Source organism: Capra hircus, chromosome 3, assembly GCF_001704415.2.
Source record: "Capra hircus breed San Clemente chromosome 3, ASM170441v1, whole genome shotgun sequence".
Lineage (NCBI taxonomy): Eukaryota > Metazoa > Chordata > Mammalia > Artiodactyla > Bovidae > Capra > Capra hircus.
Window position 1 is genome coordinate 8,182,136 of NC_030810.1, and position 21,288 is coordinate 8,203,423.

At 56.7% G+C, this 21,288-nt stretch overlaps 1 protein-coding gene across 3 annotated transcripts in view; it reads left to right on the top strand.

Moving 5' to 3' along the window:
* Positions 1 to 19,445, top strand: part of NGEF (neuronal guanine nucleotide exchange factor) — a 127,663-nt gene extending 108,218 nt beyond the window's left edge. For all 3 annotated transcript variants that reach the window (XM_018041089.1, XM_018041090.1, XM_018041091.1), the window contains 10 exons: positions 5,033 to 5,193; positions 6,863 to 7,015; positions 8,719 to 8,848; positions 10,740 to 10,814; positions 13,818 to 13,907; positions 14,905 to 15,068; positions 15,459 to 15,614; positions 16,346 to 16,425; positions 17,141 to 17,245; positions 18,425 to 19,445. In XM_018041089.1, coding sequence (XP_017896578.1) covers positions 5,033 to 5,193; positions 6,863 to 7,015; positions 8,719 to 8,848; positions 10,740 to 10,814; positions 13,818 to 13,907; positions 14,905 to 15,068; positions 15,459 to 15,614; positions 16,346 to 16,425; positions 17,141 to 17,245; positions 18,425 to 18,615 — 1,305 coding nt within the window. In that variant the 3' untranslated portion in view covers positions 18,616 to 19,445. The remainder of the gene's footprint in view (positions 1 to 5,032; positions 5,194 to 6,862; positions 7,016 to 8,718; positions 8,849 to 10,739; positions 10,815 to 13,817; positions 13,908 to 14,904; positions 15,069 to 15,458; positions 15,615 to 16,345; positions 16,426 to 17,140; positions 17,246 to 18,424) is intronic.

Consider the following 21,288-nt stretch of genomic DNA (forward strand, 5'->3'; position numbering starts at 1 on the left):
TGAAGTGTCACACCCATTGACGTGGCTCAGACAGGACGGTGATGACTAAGAGAGAAACACGGCCAAGAGTTTCCTGGGTTTGGACAGAAAGTGATGCCCAAACTGGCAAAGGGGCATCGGGGAGTGGTCAGCAGTTCCTGCAACTCAGTCTTTTTCTCCCCAGTGCATTTTTTTTTTTTAAGCTATTCGGCTGCTTCGGGTCTTGGCTGCAGCACTTGGATCTCCTTGGCGTGCAGGCGTCTCTAGCTGTGGTGCGGGCTTCTCTCCAGCTGTGGCATGCGGGCTCTAGAGCACACAGGCTCAGTGGTTGCCGAGGGCTTTGTTTCCCTGCGGCATGTGGGATCTTAGTTCCCCAACCAGGGATGGAACCCGTGTCCCCTGCATTGGAAGGCAGAGTCTTAACCACTGGGCCACCAGGGAGGTCCTAAGGAAGTGTGCGAGGCAGCAGGGGAGTCCGTGGGGTTCACAGAGGAGGAGTGCTGGGGGCCTGGACCAGTTCATGGACGAGTGAATGAATGAGTGGATGGATGAATGAATGAATGTACAAACGAATGAGTGGATGATGATTGATCGAATGAGGGAACGGATGGATGGATGGATGAGAAGATGAGTGGAAGATTGAATGAGTGAATGGTGAGTGAATGGATGAATGATTGAATAGTGGATGAATGAATGGATGAGTGGCTGGATGAATGAATGAATGCGTGGACAAACGAGTGAGTTGATGGATGAATGAATGAGTGGATGGATGAATGAGTGAAGGAATGAGTGGATGAATGATTGGATGAATGAGTGGATGACTGGATGAATGAGTGGATGAGTGGATGGATGAGTGGATGGATGAGTGAATGAATGAATGAGTGGATGGATGAATGAGTGAATGAAGGAATGAGTGGATGAATGATTGAATGAGTGAATGAATGGATGAGTGGATGAGTGGATGAATGAGTGAATGAATGAAAGAGTGGATGAGTGGATGGATGGATGAGTGAATGGATGAATGAATGAGTGAATGAATGACTGGATGAATGAGTGAATGAAGGAATGAGCGGATGAATGATTGAATGAATGAGTGGATGAGTGGATGGATGAATGAGTGGATGAGTGGATGGATGAATGAGTGAATGAGTGGATGGATGAGTAAATGAGCAGGGCCTGGATCCCTGTCAACTCCAAACGCCCATTCAAAGGCTTGAATGACTGAGGAGGAAAATAATATTGATGAGAAAAAGACAACCATATTGATGTGGCAAGTAATCTGACATAGAAAATAAAGACAAACACCCTGGAAAACTAAAACCCATAGATGACTAATCGCCCCATAAACGGAGAAGGAGGGGGTGAGCTTGCAGTGAATGGGCACAGCCGGTATCTATTAGTGGTGATTCAGGCCCAACGCCCGCGGCATGTCAGCGACTGAGAGGCCTGCCTGCCTCTGCCCAGCGGCCTCCGGCCCCGTGTCCTCCAGGGGATCAGGATGAGGATGCTGTCGGCAAGCTGGGGACCTTTCCCACCTGTGACCCCAGGTGTGCCTCAGGCGTCACTGGGGGAGATGGGGTTCAGCAGACACACCTTAACTGAGGGGCTCACCCTGGAACTGCTGTCCTTTTCCTCTCTTGGGATCTGCAGCACTCATCCATCTTGGTTTGGGGTGTTTTTTATTTTTGGTTATGTTTGCTTAGAATTAGCAAGCTCTAATGGCTTGACGTTTTCTTAAGAAACTTAAATTTAGCAGCAGGAAAAGTCATTTGTTTCAGCCCCTGTAACAGAGGCGCTTCAGGGAACTTCCTGCCCAGTGCAGCCTTGCTGGGCAGGGCTTGGTGGACGCTGGCAGAGCAGAGGGTGGGGCTCATTTCAACGCCTTGTCACATTGTGTTGCATGAGGCACAGACGCTGGGGTTGGGGGAGGCAGGGTTCTCCTCTGCTGGTGGGCCACCCTGCAGTGATGTGTATGTGTGAACTTTCTCATTGGTGCCGAGCAGGTTTAGGCTGTTGCTCTGCAATGCTGGGCTAAGTCACTTCAGTCATGTCTGACTCTGCGACCCTGTGGATCATAGCCCACCAGGCTCCTCTGTTCATGGGATTCTCCAGGCACTGGCGTGGGTTGCCATGCCCTCCTCCAGGGGATCTTCCCAACCCAGGGATCGAACCCTCGTCTCTTAGGTCCCTGGCACTGGCAAGTGGGTTCTTTACCACTAGTGCCATGGCCAGATCCCGTTTATGCTGTTAAGCATGCCCAACTTGCAAATATGTTGCTTATTTTAAAGCATTTTGCCAGGTCAGCTGTTTGTCTGAGCTTTGCAAGGAGGCAGCAGAGTAGCTGCCCAGCAGGCTGCCTGCAGACCCCACTGGATCCCCGGCCTTGTCTGCGTCTAAGGCAGCAGGGGTGGGTAGTGGGGGGCAGAGTCCAGAACTTGGAAAACCCTTGGGTTGAGTCTTGCACCCTCCAGCGGTAACTTCGGGGGCATTACTTAACCTCTGCGTCTGTTTCCTTTTAATAAAATGGGACCTTCTGTGTGTCCTTCCTAGGGGCGGGGCGGGGTGGGGGGGTGGCTGGGTAGGTGCAGAGACCATGAATTGGGAAAGTGCCTTGTGTGTCTGGAGAATATGCTAGTCCTCCCTCCCTCTCCCTGCCTGCCTCCTTTCCTTCCAGTGTCCCTCCCGGCCCTGGGAGCGCTAGTGTTCGTAGACAGAGTCTTAAACCCTGGATCAGGGTTCCAGCCAGTGGGGAGGATGGAGGTGTGAGACATGGGGGGTGGTCGGGACACTGGGTGGGGACCAGGGCCCCCAGTGTTCATCACTCTCCTGGCTCCAGCCCTCCTCTGTCTGTCTGTTTATTTCCCTGGGGCTGCTGTAACAAATGACCACAAACTGGGTGGTAATTAATTCTCCCCCAGTTGCAGAGCCCAGAGCCTGAAGTCGGCTGTTGGCAGTTTCTGCCTCTTCAGCTTCTGGTGGCTCTGGGTGTTCCTGAACTTGAGGTAGCATCGCTCCCGTCTCTGCCTGGGTCCTCACCTGGCCTTCTTCCCTATGTGTCTCTCTCTGCATCTCTCCTACAAGGACAGCTGTCACTGGATTTAGACCTCAATCCAGGATGGTCTCCTCACCTTGACATCCATAACTTAATGTGCAAAGACCCTTTTGCCAAACAGGTTCCCATTCGCAGGTGCTAGAGGGTGGGATGTAGACCCAGGTATGGAGGAGTTGTTAGTTGCTCAGTCATGTCTGAGTCTGCAAACCCATGCACTGTATAGCCTGCCAGGCTCCTCTGTCCATGGGATTTCCCAGGCGAGAATACTGGAGTGGGCTGCCATTTCCTTCTCCAGGGCATCTTCCCGATCCAGGGATCAAACCCACGTCTCCTGCATTGGCAGGTGGATTCTTTACCACTGAGCCACGGGGGAAACCCCACAGCTTTGGAAGGGCGGTCACAATTCACCCCACTTGACCATCCCTGCCAGGTGGCTGCAGTAGAACCTGAACCCATGCTAGGTTGATAAACAGCAGAGGGAGATGGGGGTGGGGAGGAAGGTGAGGGTGGCCCCAGGGTGGCCTCAGGAAGAGTCAAGAGTTTGCTTGTGAGTGAAGCAGGAGGATGAGCTGGCATTCCCACCCTGCTTCACAGACGACACGTGAGGGAACAGAGGTCCAGTGAGTTTGTTGTTTCATAGGCTCAACAATCGCATAATAAGCATGATAGAGAAGAAGCTGCCTCCAAAAAGCTTATCAGATTATGGATTTCTCGCTTTTTTTCTCTCTTCTTCAAAATGAAGATTGCTTGATTGATTACATTATAAAATCAGACCGTGAAAGAAATAATCTGTGCTCATTCTTCAGTTCTCGGACAGTTGAAAGGGTAAAAAGAAAAGAGTAGGGCTTCCCTGGTGGCTCAGTGGTAAAGAATTTGCCTGCCAATGCAGGAGGCATGAGCCCGATCCCCGGCCCGGGAAGATCCCACGTGCCGTGGAGCAGGTGAGCCCGTGCGCCACAACTGTTGAGCCTGTGCTCAGTAGAGCCCGGGAACCACAGCTGCGGAAGCCCGCCTGCCTAGCGCCTGTGCTCTGAAGCAAGAGAAGCCACGGCAGTGAGAAGGCTGGGCACCACGCTAGAGTAGCCCCCACCCGATGCGCCTGGAGAAGAGCCCGTGTAGCAGCCAAAACTAAAAAAAGAGACTTTAAAAAAAAAGAGTGAAATCACCCTCAGATTCCACCCCCTGTTGACACCTGTGGTTGACATCATGACCTGGTTCCTTCTAAATGTTTTTCTGGGTGTGTAGAAGTGGCGCTCCCTCTATGGATGCGTCTCCTAGCCATTCTTCACCAGGAAGCAGTCCTGAGTCACCCTTGAGTCAGCTGAGTCAGCTGAGTCAGCTGTCGGAGCTCTGATGAATGGATGACCTCTTGTGTTTGACCTTGGACACGAGGGCGTCTTCAGCTTCACTACTGTGAGCAGGCTAGAGGTCTCTGAAAGGGTGCTGGCCACCTTTGCATCTGGAGAATTCCCTGGTGGTCCAGTGGTTAGGACTTGGAGCTTTCACTGCTGAGGGTGAGGACTCAATCCCTGCTTGGGGAACTAAGATCCTGCAAGTTGTGCATTGTGGACAAAAATAAAATAAAACCTTTGCATCTGCCTGAGGGGCCTCCCTGATAGCTCAGCTGGTAAAGAATCCACCTGCAATGCAGGAGACCTTGGTTCAATTCCTGGGTCGGGAAGATCCTCTGAAGAAGGGATAGACTACCCACTCCAGTATTCTTGGGCTTCCCTGGTGACTCAGCTGGTAAAGAATCTGCCTGCAATATGGGAGACCTGGGTTCCATCCCTGGGTTGACAAGATCCCCTGGAGAAGGGAAAGGCTACCCACTCCAGTATCCTGGCCTGGAGAATTCCATGGGCTGACTGTGTAGTCCATGGGGTCACAAAGAGTCGGACATGATAGAGCGACTTGCACTTTCATCTGTCTGAGAGTGGGGAAAAGTGAGCCCTGGGTGCTGACCGCTGGCCCTCCTCTCATCTTCTTTGCCCGGTGTCCCAGGCCATGTTTGAGCTCATCACTTCGGAGGCCTCCTACTATAAAAGCCTGAACCTGCTGGTGTCCCACTTCATGGAGAACGAGCGGCTGAAGAAGATCCTGCACCCGTCCGAGGCCCACATCCTCTTCTCCAACGTACTGGACGTCATGGCCGTCAGCGAGCGGTGAGCCAGCACCCCGTCCTCATGGGGTGCCTTCCAGACCCTCCTCCCCACCCGGGGTGCGGCTGGGGCTGGTGGTGTCTGCCTGCTACGCTGGCTTCTCTGCTTTTGAATGTTTGGAGTTTTCTGTAATAAGCTATAACTAAATTGTTGTTGTTCAGTCACTAAGTCGTGTCTGACTCTTTGCAACCCCATGGACTGCAGCACACCAGGCTTCCCTGTCCATCACCATCTCCTGGAGCTTGCTCAAACTCATGTCCATCGAGTCGGTGATGCCATCCAACCATCTCATCCTCTGTCGTCCCCTTCTCCTCTTGCCCTCAGCTTTCCCAGCATCAGGGTCTTTTCCAGTGAGGTAGCTCTTCCCATCAGGTGGCCAAAGCATTGGAGCTTCAGCTTCAGTATCGGTCCTTCCAATGAATATTCAGGACTGATCTCCTTTAGGATGGACTGGTTGGATCTCCTTGCAGTCCAAGGGACTCTCAAGAGTCTTCTCCAGCACTGCAGTTTGAAAGCGTCTGTTCTTCAGTGCTCAGCCTTCTTTATGGTCCAACTCTTACATGAAAAGATGAAAAGGCAAAAGATAAACCTAAATACATAAACCCAGAGATCTGCCACCCTCCCAGCAACAAGGCCAGTGCGTCCCCCAGACAGAACTGCTGCCTGCAGGTCCCTCCCATCAGTGCAGATGCTCATGTGTCTTGCACCTGGACTGGACACAGCGGTGTCCAGGTGACACGCTCTTTATCCTGACGCCACCAGGCCCTGGCTTGGCGCATGCAGGGCCCAAGGTCCCCTGAGGGCAAGTCAGAGCGCAGTCCTGGAGTTACACTTTCCTCTCCAGTTGCGTGGAAGTGGTGACTGGAACTGGGCTTATATTTTGCCTCAAGAAGGGTGGGGTGTGCTTAAGTGGAGGAGGAATAGACATCTATTGACTGGTCATCATGAAGAGCTCCAGCTATTCTGTTAGGATAAGAGATCCGTTTACCATTTGCACCTTATTCTGTGGAGGTTTGCAGCTAAAACTCAGCTTTTATCAGCGGGCCCGACCACCCCTGTTCCAGTGAGAAATAGCACTTGGGCAGCAGCAGCCCCCTGCTCCCCATGTGGCTCTCCGTGGACCCTCCTGAGTGTCCCCCTGCACACGGGCACCCCGCCTTCCTGTTTGCAGCCCCCAGATCCTGCAGCAGTCCCCCCAGCCAGGTGGGCTCAGGGAAGCGAGAGCTGACTGAGACCAGCGCCGTCTTGGAGACCCCTCAGCCTCTGCCACTGCACCCTCGTGCTGGGGGACGAGTATCTATTTGTTTACATATCTGTTTATATGTTATTATGGAATATCCCAAACATGCAGAAATAGAAACAGCAGAACAGCCCACGTTTCAGCATCTCGGTTCACCCACGGCCCCATCCGCCCCCCAACCCCACCACCCACGGGAGCATTCCAAAGTGAATTACCATCGTCATCTCACTTCATAAACACATCAGTACGCATGTACGGAGGAGGTCTCTTTAGCATGTTCCTAATGTTATCATCTACCAGGAAACCTGAACAAGAAATTCCTTGATGTGATAGAACAGCCCCCTCGCTGGGACCACCTCCTGTCATGTTGGTTTGGTGAGGACGTGCCCTCAGTCTCCCCCCTGCACCCCTAACCCAGCCGCTGCCCCCCAGGTTTCTGTTGGAGCTGGAGCGCCGGATGGAGGAAAACATCGTTATTTCGGACGTGTGTGACATCGTGTACCGCTACGCTGCTGACCACTTCTCCGTCTATATCACCTATGTCAGCAACCAGACCTACCAGGAGCGGACCTACAAGCAGCTGCTGTGAGTGTGGCCGGGGGCGGGGTCATTGCAGAGGCGCGGCCCGGGCAGCCCCCTCCTCCTACGCTGGCCCTGAGCTGTGGTCCCCAGGCCTCTGCTTTCCTGGGGCGGCATCCAAGCCTGGCACGTGCTGGAGCTTTTGGTGCCACCGGGGAAATGGTGACCCCGGGACCGTCGGCCACGGTGCCCACTGGACCTGTGTCCAGACAGCCGTGCAGGGCTCTGCGAGGTTTAGAAAAGGGAGCTTGAGGCCAAGAGGACCACTCGAGGCCCAGGACAGCAGGAGAGTGGTTTGAATCAGAGACAAAGGCAAGGATTGGGGAGGGAGTGTTTTTGGTGATTCTCCATCTGGATTGCGTGTGTACTCCATCGTGTCTGACTCTGTGTGACCCCATGGACTGTAGCCCGCCAGGCTCCTCTGTTCATGGGATTCTCCAGGCAAGTATACTGGAGTGGGTTGCCATGCCCTTCTCCAGGGGATCTTCCCTACCCAGGGATCAAACCAGCGTCTCCTGCATTGGCAGGTGGATTCTGTACCACTGCACCACCTGGGAAGCCCTCTCCAGCCAAAGCCCTTGAATTTTACTAAACTGCCCGCTTTGTAAACTTCCTTGGGGTTTCCGTTGAGAGAAGTTTTTCATCAGCTTGCCTCTTTTGAGTTCTTCACATTTCTGTGCCATGTTTCAGCCACAGTTTAAACGATGATACGTCCTTAGCACACTCAACTGGCCCCAAAGGACTCTCTGGGTGGTGACTCTGGACTTCATGCTTCGCTGGGTCTTTCCATCAGTGCAGTTCACTGGGGGTGTTTTAAAAGTTGAGCCTCGGGGATTTAGGTGTTGGACATTTGGGGTTTGCAGTGGGGATTTGAGGGAATCCGGATGCCAGTTTTGAGGACAAGCATTGAGAAGACAGTCACACAGGAAGCGAGGACTCTGGATACTGCAGTACCCCGGGGTCCACTGGTGTGACCTATGAGAGCAGACTCTCTGGGCTGAGTGCCATGTCCCTGATGACAGGCAGTCCCGGGCCCGCATCTGCCCTCCAGCCTTGGTTTCCACTGCCCAACCCGTCTGCAGAAGAGACATCCCCGCCAGGCAGGAGCAGCCCAGGTTCTCCCTGCAGCCGTCTCCAGCCTGCTGCCTGCTCCTGCTACGTGGGTTTACCTTGCCACCATTTCCTGCTGAGGAAATCATTGAATTATGCATCTGATTCATAGTCTTGGCCATACAAGGCATTCTTGCCTTCCCACACAACAACGTATTTTGCTAAGTTTTCATGGGCCGGGCATGTGAAGTCACTATTGTTATTTGACTTGTACATGAACGGTTTGTTTTGCAGAGAAAAAAAAGAGAGAAAGAATGGATGCATGGACGCATCCTCTGTGCCCATGGGCTGTCTGGTTCCTACGAGGCTGTGCATGGGGAGGAAGCCTCTCCAACTCATGCCTCCTACAAGCCAGAGAGGGCTTCCCAGGTGGCGCTAGTGGTAAAGAACCTGCTGCCAATGCAGGAGACATAAGAGATGAGGGTTCCACCCCTGGGTCAGGAAGGTCCCCTGGAGGAGGGCATGGCAACCCACTCCAGTGTCCTTGCCTGGAGAATCCCCAGAGACAGAGGAGCCTGGCGGGCTACAGCCCATGGGTTCGCATCGAGTTGGACACGACTGAGGCAGCTCAGCACTGACGCTCTCGTCTGTGTGCCCAGCCAGGAGAAGGCAGCCTTCCGGGAGCTGATCGCACAGCTGGAGTTGGACCCCAAGTGCAGGGGGCTGCCCCTCTCCTCCTTCCTCATCCTGCCTTTCCAGAGGATCACGCGCCTCAAGCTGTTGGTCCAGGTACCCAACTCTCTCCCCCTGCCCCCGCCAACTTCAGCTGCCGCCCGTTTCCTTTGGTCAGTCCAGGTCTCTGCTGGCTTTCTGAGAAGTCCGTGTGCTCCACAAATCCTAATTAAGCTCCTCCTGTGTGCCAAGCAGTGGGAGACTCAGCCCCTGCTGCTGGAGAGCCAGATCCTGGTGGAGAGAGAGACACACACACACACAGCCGGGAAGTGGTCATGGCTGAGGATGGTGAATCGGGGTGGCATGATAGGGGTGATAGCCTGGCCCACTCCCAGGGTGGGGATCAGCAAGGGCTCTCAGATGAGTGACATTTAAGCAAAGAGTTAACTGATGGGGACGAGCCACTCATCTGACGGAACTGCTTTCAGGCAGAGGTCCTGGGGCAGCAAGGTCCACAGATGGGTCGGCCAGCCATGAGCTGGGGAACGTGATGGGAGTGAGTGTGGAGATGTGGGCAGAGGCTGGTCAGGGGCCTGCAGGGCCAGCTGAGGCATTGGAGTCTATCCCCTGTGATGGGGGGCACTCCTTTTAGTGGACGTTGGTTAAGAGCTCAAAGCAGCTGCCACGTGGAAAGTGCCAGGCAGGAGGGCAAGAGTGGAAATGGGAGCAAAAGTTTGGGAGCAACTCGAGAGAGAGAGGTGGGTTGGCGGGCATCGAGGTGGGGCATCCTGGAGGGACATCAGGGAACTGAGCCCTGCACTTGCTACCGTGGAGAAAGAAGGAAGGAGAATCTTTGGTTTGAGCAGCTGGACTGTTTCCCGAGGTGGGGAAGTCGCGGTTCGGTGTTGGACCATTGGGAGGACTTTGAGCCACTGAACAAAAGTTTAGGGTCAAAGGGAGAAGTCAGGGTGGGCGCTCTTGGCACCCAGGTGGCATTAAACCAGGTTTCATCCCAATGAGACAAGGTAGACCTGAGCCACACTGTCTGCTGGGAGATGGATTTGCGATTAGGGACTGTTAAAGGCGGGGTTTGCTGAGCGCCACCCCCAGCTTGGTAAGGGAGGGGTAAGGCGGTGTCAGAGCTGACTGCGTGTCGCTGGCTTGGTTGCTGGGCAGAGACGGGCAGGTGACCACACAGAGCGGGCTAGGGGCCTGCAGCTGAGGGATGGCCAGAGGTGGGTCTGGTCTGGAGCTCAGGAGAGAGTGAAAAGCGTGCCCATCACTCTGGTGTCCAGCTGGTAGGGGTGATCCTCCACTGTTTGGGATAGCTGGAGATGTTTGTTCTGAAGCACATGGGGCAGCCTGGATGGGGCAGGAGGGAGATGGACTGTGCTGAGATGTGCCCAACCCTCCTATGGGGTGAGAACAGGTCCAAACTATGGGCATGATGAGATCCGGGAGGCAGGAACCGTGAAGAAAAATGTGAAGAGCAATGCAAAAATTGCCATTTATAGGCGAAATTCCAAAAAACCCAACTACTGGAAAAAATACTTTTTTTTTTTCCAACAAAACCAGAGTGAACAAAACCTCCGGGTCATTGCTACTTAGCTTCAGATGACAGGCCCACTGGCAAACGTTGAGCTCGATTCGGGACGGGCGACCCTGGGTGACCCTCCCCGGGCTGCTGGTCCTGCCTCCCCGTCTCCCTGCTGCCGCGTGGTCAGTCCCTTTGCTTCGGTCTCTGCCGTAAGGAGATTGGGGCTCTGACATGGCCCTCGTAGTTAGTCCTGGAGGAGACCTCGACTCACCTTAGAGCCAGGCAAGGCTTGTGTGCAACGCTTGGCCCCCGGGTCGGTGGCAGCTTCTCCTGCCCCACGTCCGCTCTCTTCGTGGGGGTGTCACAGCCATGTGAGGCTGCTGGGACCCGCGGGGAGGCCGCCACACATGGGGTGGGGCTGGAGGAACGGCCGTCCACGAAGAAACCAAGTGCGGACTCTCCTGTGCCCAGAACATCCTGAAGAGGGTGGAGGAAAGGTCTGAGCGTGAAGGCACCGCCCTGGACGCCCACAAGGAACTGGAGCTGGTGAGTCGTGCTTCCTCTTTGCACATTTCCCAGTAAACTGTCTTCTCCTCTAGACCCACCTCCCTGTCCTGCTCCCTCCTGTCTTGGTATTGTCTCTGGAAGATGCAAATTCACTTTCATATTTGCTCTGGCAATTCAGAAAAGTCACCGGGTCCAAAAAATAAGTCAGGTGGGGCCTGCACAGGCAGAGGGCTTCCTTCTCCCCCCAGGCTGCCACCGTGCGGGGTGGACCAGGCCCCCAGCAGGCGCCCTTTACTCACAGACATGTTTGTGGACCCCTCCCGCCAACCCCACACTGCTGCCCCAATCATGGCCCTTGGAGGCCCCGCGTTCATCCTTTCCTGTTTCCAATGTCAAAAGCTCCGGCTTCTCCCTCCCCGCCCACATTCTGAGGACAGTTCTGGCTCTTCTTAGGCCCTGGGCAGCTCTGCCCTAGGCTTCCTACTGCAGTCCCCTCCACCCCACCTTTCCCCAGCTGCAGGAGACGCGCCCGCCCCCACCGAGTTGGGCCTTTGCTGCCCCAGAGTGGAGAGAAACCATCTCTGCTCTTGATCCTTGGCCAGAAGAGCTTCCTCCTGGAAGCTGTCAGCAGAGCACACGCTGGGTGGGAGGGGTCGGCAGATTTGTCTTAAAATGTTTGTCTTAAAGCACCGTCACGTGTGTGTGGTTCTGGGTGTCCACTGGAGCTGCGAGCCCACTCTTGGCATCTGTGTGGGGGGCCACTGTTGTGCTGGTGACCCCGTAACAGGGCATGGTGTTGAGAATTCTTTCCCGCTTAGCATACCAGCGGCAGCAGCTTAGTAAAAGGGCATCTTAGTGAAAGGACTAGCCTCCATAGCTGTTGGGTGGTGGTTCTGAGCCACTTCTGAAAGGCTGTTGCTGAGCCGTGAAACACGCTGGGAAACTTGGCCTCCGGAGGAGATGAATTCAATCCAGGGCCAGCGATGAGGCTTGATCACTCAGAGCTTTTTGTGTGATAAAGTTTTATTAAAGTACAAAAGAGATAGACAAAGCTTCTGACATAGACATCAGAAGGATGTCAGAAAAAACACCCTCTTGCTAGTTTTTAGCAAACTGTTTTATGTCTGTTCAGGTCAGTCGTTCAGTCGTGTTCGACTCTTTGCGACCCCATGAATCGCAGCATGCCAGGCCTCCCTGTCCTTCCCCATCTCCCGGAGTTCACTCAAACTCATGGCCATCGAGTGGGTGATGCCATCCAGCTATCTTATCCTCTTTCTGACCTGGGGAGTTCCTCTTTCAGTATCCTATTATTAACATAGCTCAAGAAAAACATTTCCATAAGAAAACCAGATTGGTTAGCTCAAAGTTTGAGAGAAGTTAAGTTCTGGTGGAACCAGGTGTCGTCGTGGCAACATAGAACTTTAAGAGAAACCTCCTTTTAGTTTTGTACAGAGGAGGAAAAAAATCTGACACTTGCAGTTTGTTTCCTCCTGCAGCTTAAGGGAGAAATAAAAAAATGTCTGACTCTTGTAGCCTGTTTCCTCCGTTTGGAGACCCCTGGCCTCCCTGCCTGTTACGCTCTCGCTTTGAGCCATGAGGACTTTGTAGCTGAAGGCAGTCATTTCTCCCCAGGTCTCTCCTCCTGTTGCTCACTCCAGGCCAGGTGGCTGTGAAACCCCTCTGGCGACTATACCCTTTGAATACTGGGGAAAATAGCACTCCCCTGCCAGCCTAGTTGGGGAAAGGCTGGCGCCTTGAGCGGGCTGGTCAGGGAGGGACAGTGGCCTGCCAGCCTGGCTGCCTCTGCCCGGGCCTCTGCCACGCCCGGGACACACGCGCCTGGTCAGACGGGAGCTCCACCCCAGCTCCCACTGGCCCCGGCGGTCTCGGGGCACCAGCCAGCGGTCTCTGTTTTCAAGTTGTTCTTTGCTTTCCTCTCCCTTTTTATTTCCTTGTAATGAAAGGTATGCTCTTGCTTCTCATTATCACTTTTTATAAAGGTGGGGTTTTTTCCCCCTAATTTATAAAAACGGTGAATACAGATTCACACACTGTTCATAAACAGAAATGTGGCAAAGATCCGCGGTTCTCCCACACCCCACTGCCAACATGCTGGAGCCCACCCTTCCAGACGGACGCCTGCACACATGGTTGTATTCCCTGCAGAAGGGGCTTGTGGTTTATAAGCTGGCTTTGCCCTCTGTTTCAGCGCACGTGGGCATCCCTGGTGGCTCAGCAGTAAAGAATCTGCCGGCCAATGAAAGAGACTCTGGTTTGATCGCTGGGTTGGGAAGATCCCCTGGAGAAGGGAATGGCTACCCACTCCAGTATTCTTGCCTGGAGAATCCCATGGAGGAGCCTGGTGGGCTACAGTCCTTGCAGTCACAAAGAGTCGGACACGACTTGAGTGACTAACACATTCTCTCAGTGTATGTAAAGTCAGTGCTTTTTTTCATGAGTTCAGAGTACAGGGTTATGTGGCTTTACAAGCGCTAATCAATCCCAGTTGCCCCACTGGCAGACATTTAGGTTTAGGACAGCTTTCCTCGTTCCAAACACCACTGCAGGGGTACCCCATATGTGCACCTCTGGGCGCTATCTTCCTTCCCGCGTGCTGAGTGCCAGGCCCTGTTCTCTACACCCGTGATTCTGAGCGGATATCATGTCCTCGGAACAAGGTAGCAGAAAATCTGCTTTCATTTGGCCCTTTGGTACCCAGGTGGCCTCCCAGGAAGCTTGGGAGGCTCCCCTTTCAGCACGTGACAGAGCCCGAATCCCAGGCCTCGGGCATTTCCAGGCTGACAGATGAGACAGGACATCTTGCTGAAAACCGTTCTCTTAGGTGATGCGAGGGGTCAGCGTTGCTTTCTGTTCTCTCTGGAGTCCGCATCCCGCCAAGGACAAGGCCCCGGCTTTCTCCACTGGAACTGAGACCCCACTGAGACTGGCCAGTCAGTGTCTCAGCTGCGGCCTGAGTGCCCAAAGGACGTGGCCAGAGGCCGCCGGCTGCGGGTGCCTGACGTGTCTGCCTTTCTGTTCCAGGTGGTGAAAGCGTGCAACGAGGGCGTCAGGAAGATGAGCCGCACAGAGCAGATGATCAGCATCCAGAAGAAGATGGAGTTCAAGATCAAGGTCAGCCACGCGTCCCCGGCCCCGCCCGCCAGCCTGGGGCGCAGGCCACTGGCCTGCCCGCTGAACGGCCACACTTGGGTCTCAGCATGGTGCCACGCCCACCGAAGCCCTCCCCGAACCCCTAGCGGAGGGCCCTCCCCTGCCCCCAGTCACCAGGCCATCACATTGGCCTAGACTGTTTTCTTGCAGGGCAGTGCAGGGACCCAAAAGCAGCCTGCTCTCAGTTACCGGCTGCATGACCTTGAACAGTCAGCTCAAAAGAAGAATATGACATGAACCAGTCCAGGGGTTCTTAATCCTGGGTGATTTGAAAATCGGGTGGAAGTTACCCACCTTCTTCCCCAACTTTGTGTAAAGCTTCAGGCACCAGTGACCCTAAGGGCTCCCAGGGTTTCTGGTGATGTGGGCACAAGGGCACGGTGCCCGCCGAGGGTCTGTGAGGTCACGCTGGCTCTTTGGGCGCCGAGCCTCAGTTGAAGATACAGACCTCGGGATGGTGGGGAGGCCTCACATAGCTCCATTTGCTGGCTGAGTGCTGGGTGCCGAGTAACCGCCCCAGAGCTGTGGAGTGGGGGAGTGCAGGCCCAGCCTCCTCGCCCTGGGGGACCCAGTTCTCCCCTCTCCCCTGGGAACTTGAACCCTCCTTTGATTCTACATCACTCAGGCTGAGCCTGGTGAGGCATGATAGCACACATATGCACCCACGTGTGCACACACACCCCTGTGAGTACAGACGCATACAGGACACAAGCGTGTATACACAGACACACACGAGGACACACAAACAGCAGACAAATACACACCTGCCCACTCGGGAAGACACACGCGCCCCTCCCGCATGTGCCCAGCACCCACCAGTGCCCATATCCTGGGCCCAGTGCAGTCCCCAGCACCCATTACCGCGGCGACTGCTCCAGTCGGGATAGCAGGGGAGCCAGCCGGGGCAGGGTGCGCAGGGCACAGCCTTTCCTGACACGGGCGCCCCCCTGCCCCCCAGTCGGTGCCCATCATCTCGCACTCCCGCTGGCTGCTGAAGCAGGGCGAGCTGCAGCAGATGTCTGGCCCCAAGACCTCGCGGACCCTGCGGACCAAGAAACTCTTCCGGGAGATTTACCTCTTTCTCTTCAACGACCTGCTGGTGATCTGCCGGCAGATTCCGGGGTGAGCAGCAGGTGGGAGGGGTGGGGAGTCACCAGGGCCTGGGGGCGGTGTCCTGGGCCTTCCGGCAAGTTTATTTAAACCCGAGTTTTTCCCTCCTGCCGGCTGGACGGCGGTTCTCCTAAGTATTGCAGCTCAGTGCCTACCACCTGGGGTGTGCCCAGCAGCTCCTGTATCAGGGGTGCAGGCCCCTTGTCCATCGTCCACGCCAGGGGTGAGGGCGGGTGGGGGCTGGGGATGAGGGGGACAGGCATTCAGATGGGGGGCTTCCGAAGGTGGTGAGGAGCGGCCGCAGTGGGGCCAGTCCTGCCGGCCAGGGCTGGGGTGGGAGGTCTCCTGGGAATCCGAGTGTCCTGGGGACCAATAAGCCCCTCCTGCCACCCGGGTCCCCAGAGACAAGTACCAGGTGTTTGACTCGGCCCCACGGGGCCTGCTGCGCGCGGAGGAGCTGGAGGACCAGGGCCAGACGCTGGCCAACGTCTTCATCCTGCGGCTGCTCGAGAACTCGGATGACCGGGAGGCCACCTACATGCTGAAGGCGTCCTCTCAGTGAGTGCCCAAGGCTGCCGTCCCCTTCCCTGGGGCTCGCTGTCCGCCCAGCTCCTGTTTCCTCCCCCAGGCCGTGTCCAGAGGGTTTCCATCCCGTGCTAGTGTCGGGGTTGGGGGTGAGCATGTTGCTGGGTGGGTGTGTGTGTGTGTGTGTGTGTGTGTGTGTGTGTGTGTTCCCTTGGGCCTCAGACTCTGATGAGCTGTTGTAAAGCCCTTGGGCCAGGCCGACCAGTGAACTGCCGCTGCTGGGCAGCCTCAGGCCCATCTGCCACCCCTGAGCAGCCAGGCCGTCTCCCCTGCACCCCCAGGGCTCTGAGAGGGATGGCCAGGTCCATGCGGGGTGATGCTCTGTGGGCCCCCGAGCTGGGATGCCCAGTACCCAGCCCCCTGCACCCCAGAACTCAGGTGTCACCCAGCACATCAAGCCCAGTTCTGACTGCCTTGGGGGGACGGGGTGGCGTCAGCCTCTCCGAGTCCACGATTGTGGCTTAGGGCAGCTGGCCACTCAGGGCTCACTTCTGGGTGAACGTGGGGGTGTCTTGGGCTCACTCACCCTCACCCACTGACTTGAAAGGTGCCCCCAGGGAGGTTCTGCAGGGCTCCGCCTGGCCCGCTCCCTGCTGCCAAGCTCGGGACCCCGGGGCCAGCCTGCTGGGTGCCTGGCACTGCAGTTCCCCTGGGGTGGTACCTGACACTCTGTGTTGGCGGCATCTGCCCTCTTCCTGACCCAGGAGCGAGATGAAGCGCTGGATGACCTCGCTGGCCCCTAACCGAAGAGCCAAGTTCGTTTCCTTCACGTCCCGGCTGCTTGGTAAGCAGCCCACTGGGGAGGGGCCACCTGCCGGGTGGGACAGGTGATGGTCAGGGAGGACTCTGCAGGTCATCCTCGGATGGGGCCCTCTGCACTCTGCCTAACGGGCCTTTGAGGCTGCTGCAAGGCTGCTTCGACTGCCCGGAGGTCCTTTGCACCCCAATGCAAGCTCGGTACCCCACGGAGGAGGACACGATGTGCCTGAGCTCTGCAAGCGTTTCCACGGTTAATGAAGACGTAAAAGTCACCGTGTCTTAAGTGACCGGTGCCGCAAGGAAACCAGAAGGGATTTGGCACAGGGGGCAAACCCCAGTGTTCTCTGGGGTGGCCAATTGTCTGAAAACGTTCCAAAATAGGAAAGGGCTCAAGAGCCATCCTGACCACGCTCACCGAGTCCTGAGCGTCCCCAGGCCGCTCCCAGGGCCCAGCCCAGGACCGAGGAGCCTCTAAATAAGAGCACCCCTTGCACGCGCTGACTTGTTCAGAACTGCCAGCTGTTTTGACGTGCTTTGCTTTGGAGCCACGCCCACCCCTCCCTCCAAGGAGCCCTTTCCCAGCGGCTGCCTGTCTGCCCTTTCTCCTGGAAAGGGTTGGGTGGGGGGTGGGGGGTGGGGCGTGTCCCTGTTAACTTCTGGGGGGCGGGGCCGGGTTCTGCGGGTTCCCAGCCAGGGCGGGTGCCGCGTGATGAGGACAGGCCACCGCTTCCTCCCTTCAGACTGCCCCCAGGTCCAGTGTGTGCACCCGTACGTGGCCCAGCAGCCGGACGAGCTGACGCTGGAGCTGGCCGACATCCTCAACATCCTGGACAAGACAGAGGACGGTGAGACCCAGTGCTGGCGCCTCTGCCCGAGGGGCTCCCTGCACCTACCCCGTGCCCAGCGGTCCGCTTCCCCTCGTCTGGCCCTGGCATCAGCTTCCCCATTACAGTGGGAAGGATGAAGACCAGGAACACCCCAACCCAGACCTGTATTTGCAGCAAGCTTCCAGATGAGCCTGTGAACACCAGGCCTGTGGTCCCATGTAGGCCAGGAAGCTGCCCCCTGGGGCTCCTGCCCACTCCTGCTGTTGACACCAGCGCCAGAGGTTGGCTCCCCCCACCTGGAAAACGAACCCCTTATTTCTACATCAATTGTTCCTAATCTAAATCCCCAAAGTGCACAAAGCGTCTCTCCCCACCCCAGTTCCTCCGCTTTTTCTGAGGTCCTGGCTGGAAGGTCACAGGCTGGTGACCTCTGGGGAAGACCCTGGCCACAACCGCAAATCCTAGGGGCTCACCCAGCGCTGGGCGAGCTGTGGTTTCTGCCCTATACCCCCATCCCCGGAATATAAACAGCCTGACACCCCTCCTAGTGGCCTGCAGAAGACATGCCCCTGCCCCACCGACCTCAGGCCTCAGCCCTGCCCAAGGACCTGCCAGCAGGACCTGCAGTTTGGGCCGCCGCCTGCCCCCCTGACACCGTGATGTGGGGGTAGGGTGGAGTAGAGAGTCAGGGCACTTGGCCGGTTCGTGACCTGGCCGCCGTCAGCTGACCACCCAGCTCTCAGGAGCCTGAGGCTCAGGGAAGGGCTGCCCAACGAGAGGGTGATGGTGGTGTCCTGGGCCAGCTGCCATCCCACCAGCCCGTTGATGCCTCTCGCTTTTGAGGGTGGCCCTTGGGGTCTCCTGGCCACAGGTGGGGCAGCCTGAGATTGTTGAGGGCTTGGGAATGGGTCCCGGAGTCAATACCATGGGACCCACGATGGTGCAGGGTCGGCCGGTTCCTCCACCTCCCTGTGCACGGGCAGCGTGCTCCCCAGGAGGGCTGCACCCCTCCCCGAAGCTTCTGGGGTATACACCTGGTCTGAGCATTTCCATCAGTGGGTGTGAGGGCAGGGGGCCCCTGAGAAGGCTGGCCGGACTCCCGAGTCTCCCTTCCGCCTGCTCCCCACACACCGGAGGGAGGCCCAGCCCAGGCCACTTGGAGAGAGCTTGTGACCTTCTGTCTCCCCTCCCTCCCAGGCTGGATCTTCGGCGAGCGTCTGCATGACCAGGAGCGAGGCTGGTTCCCCAGCAACATGACCGAGGAGATCTTGAACCCCAAGATCCGGTCCCAGAACCTCAAGGAGTGTTTCCGTGTCCACAAGATGGACGATCCTCAGCGCAGCCAGAATAAAGACCGCAGGAAGCTGGGCAGCCGGAATCGGCAATGACCCCTGACCGCACCCCCCCACCACACACAAACACCCACCCCCCGCCTGGTGGAGGGATGTAGGCAGGAGTAAGGCCTGGCAGGCAGACCCCAGGGGACAGTGGAAGGACTCTGGGGGAAGGCCCCGCCTCCCCAGGCAGCAGGGTGTGGCCTGACCTCGGTGGGGGCGGTCTTTGCCGGAGTCGCTCCCACCCCCTCCCTGCCACGCGGTTCGTGCTCTTGTGTCCTGGCCCCTCGATCACCCACTGGAGAGAGGGTGCTGCCCACATCCCTCTGCTGCATTTGTAGATGAGAAATTGTATTTTAAACAGTATTACACCACCTCTTCTTCTGTCTCTTGGAGGGCAGATGATGGGCAGGCTCCAGGGCCCGCCCCTGGTACTGAGAGGCCCCAGACCCTGGGGTGCCCCGGGCCTGGGGCAAGTGGGAAGGCGAAGGTATCATGACTCCCTGCACGTGTCCTCTCCCCCGAAGCTGTTAGACCCGGCCAGGCGCACACGTGGACCACCCTGGCCTGATGCGCTTGATGAGCGGCCCTTGGTCTCCAGTTCAGAGGACCAGGAGACCATCTGGCCGCCTCTGCCCCCAAGCCTCCACCCGCCTCTGGCTGCACGGCTGGCCTCTGCCTCACGGCAGGCCTGCCAGAGCTTGGCTGAGGGCCCACGCCGCCTTTGGCTCCCTGACCGGCTGGATATAACTTGTTACCTGCCCCTTCAGGAGCCCTGGTGTCACAAAGGAATGACTTGGCCACTGCATCCTGTATGGGTTATGGTTCCGAGAAAAGCAAATATCATTTTTGGCTGCATTAAAAGAAGCATCATGTATAAAATAGAGGAAGGTCTCCTTTCTTTATTCCCCTGGTGCACACGGGAATGCCGTGTTTGGGTCTGGGCAGGGACAGAAGAGTCCCCCTCCCGGCCGTGGAGGCGGCCTGTCCAAGGAGACGGCTGAGGAGGCTTCCCGTCAAGGAGGAAGCAGCCAGGATGGGGCCTCAGGATGGAAGTGGATCTGGACCTCCACTTGTGAGGGACTCCACAAGCAGAATAAGCTGTCTGAGGTGATGGGGGACATCCTCCTGCAGTGGGAGTGAGAAGGCAGGGTTGGAAGACCACTGTGGGACAGAGGTATGGGGGGGGGGGGTGTGGTCCAATAGGGGATCTGACCACCAGGCTTGAGACTTCGGCTTCCAATCCAGCCAGCCACTGGTCCAGGGCACTTCTTTCCACCTTCAGAGGCGGTAGCCAGTTACCTGGAGGTTGCAGTGGGTCCTGGGGCCACGCCCCTTCCCTCCCCCCAGTTCTGAGAATGGGGGAAGGCCTGGAAACCAACCCTGCCAGGGGCCACGCCCTTCTTGTCAGGATGCTGATCAGAAGCCCAGGATTTAGACGGAGCATCTTCCCAGAAATCACAACATGGTTGGGGTTTTTGGGCCCTCAGACCCTTTGAGAACCGGATGAATCCCTGGAAGATTCAGACCCGTGCAACATGCTGGTCCAATTGGGGAGGGACCCTCGGATGCCAGTGAGGGGCTGATGCTCTTGGTACCTCCTTGCTGCAAACCCAGTGGGGCAGGGCGGGGAGGGGGGTCTTCCTGCACCTGAGTTTCCTAGGAGTTGGGAAAAGGGGAGAGGGTCCATTTCTGAGCCCCATGCTGCTCTTGGGTGGGGGTGGGGGGTCGTTGGTCCTAGTCTTTATCCAGCTTTTGTTTTTGGAGCTGGGAGACAGCATAGTGACTTGTGTCATCTGCTCTAAGGAGGCTTTGTCTGCTGGCGGTTACGTGTAATAATTTATAAACAGTTTCATGAAAACCGGTCAGCAATGCAACAGTCTTTTATAAGCCGAAACTCTGAAGCCATGACGTGTCTTGGGTAGTGTGAATGGGTACCACGTACGGTCGGTCATCTGAGTATCCAGGTGGAGAAAACGCCGGAACAAGTGTGCTCAGGGACTCAGACAAACCAACGAGGCCAAGGTGGTTGCTAGAGATAATGGTGAAAAAAATAAGGAAAGAAGGATAGCTCCTCTCTCCAGCGCTCAGAAGAATCCTCTTGTGGCCCCGGTGTTAAACCATCCCCGGGGTTTGCAGACAGCACCCCCCTACCCCAGGCCTTAGCGTCCTCACTCCAAGACTCAGTTCTAGCTTCTTTGCTGCTGCATCCAGAGCAGGTAAGCCACTATTACAAATGCCTCTCTAAATCACAAAGGTTAGGCTTCCTGGGAGGTATGGGAGACAGAGGGCCTGTCCAGGGAGCCAGTGCCAGGGCCAAGCTGGGGGACAGGGTGCAGCGTCTGGGTCTAGCCCCCAAGATTTCAGGGCTGAAATGAGGAGGGTTGAGCTTGAAAGCCCTTTTTGTTTCCTAACCACAGGTTGTCTACTGTGCCAGAGGCTCGGCCACTGTCCCCTGGAACTCGACCCGGCCAGGAGAGGGAGGCCCTCTGGGGCTTGCGTTGGGGAGCGGGGACAGGGGCCCATAGCACCCAGGCTTCACCGCGTGTCTCATTCGCTCCTGGGGGTCGAGGAGTCCCCAGGGATCCGGAGGGTGCGGGTCTGGGACTCAGACCCCATAGACAAGCGCCCCGGCTGCCGGAGTCTGAAGATGCCCCCCACCAACAAAATCACCAATCATCTGATTGGAAGCCGGGACGCCCGTGAGTCAGCGGACCCCGCTGGGAC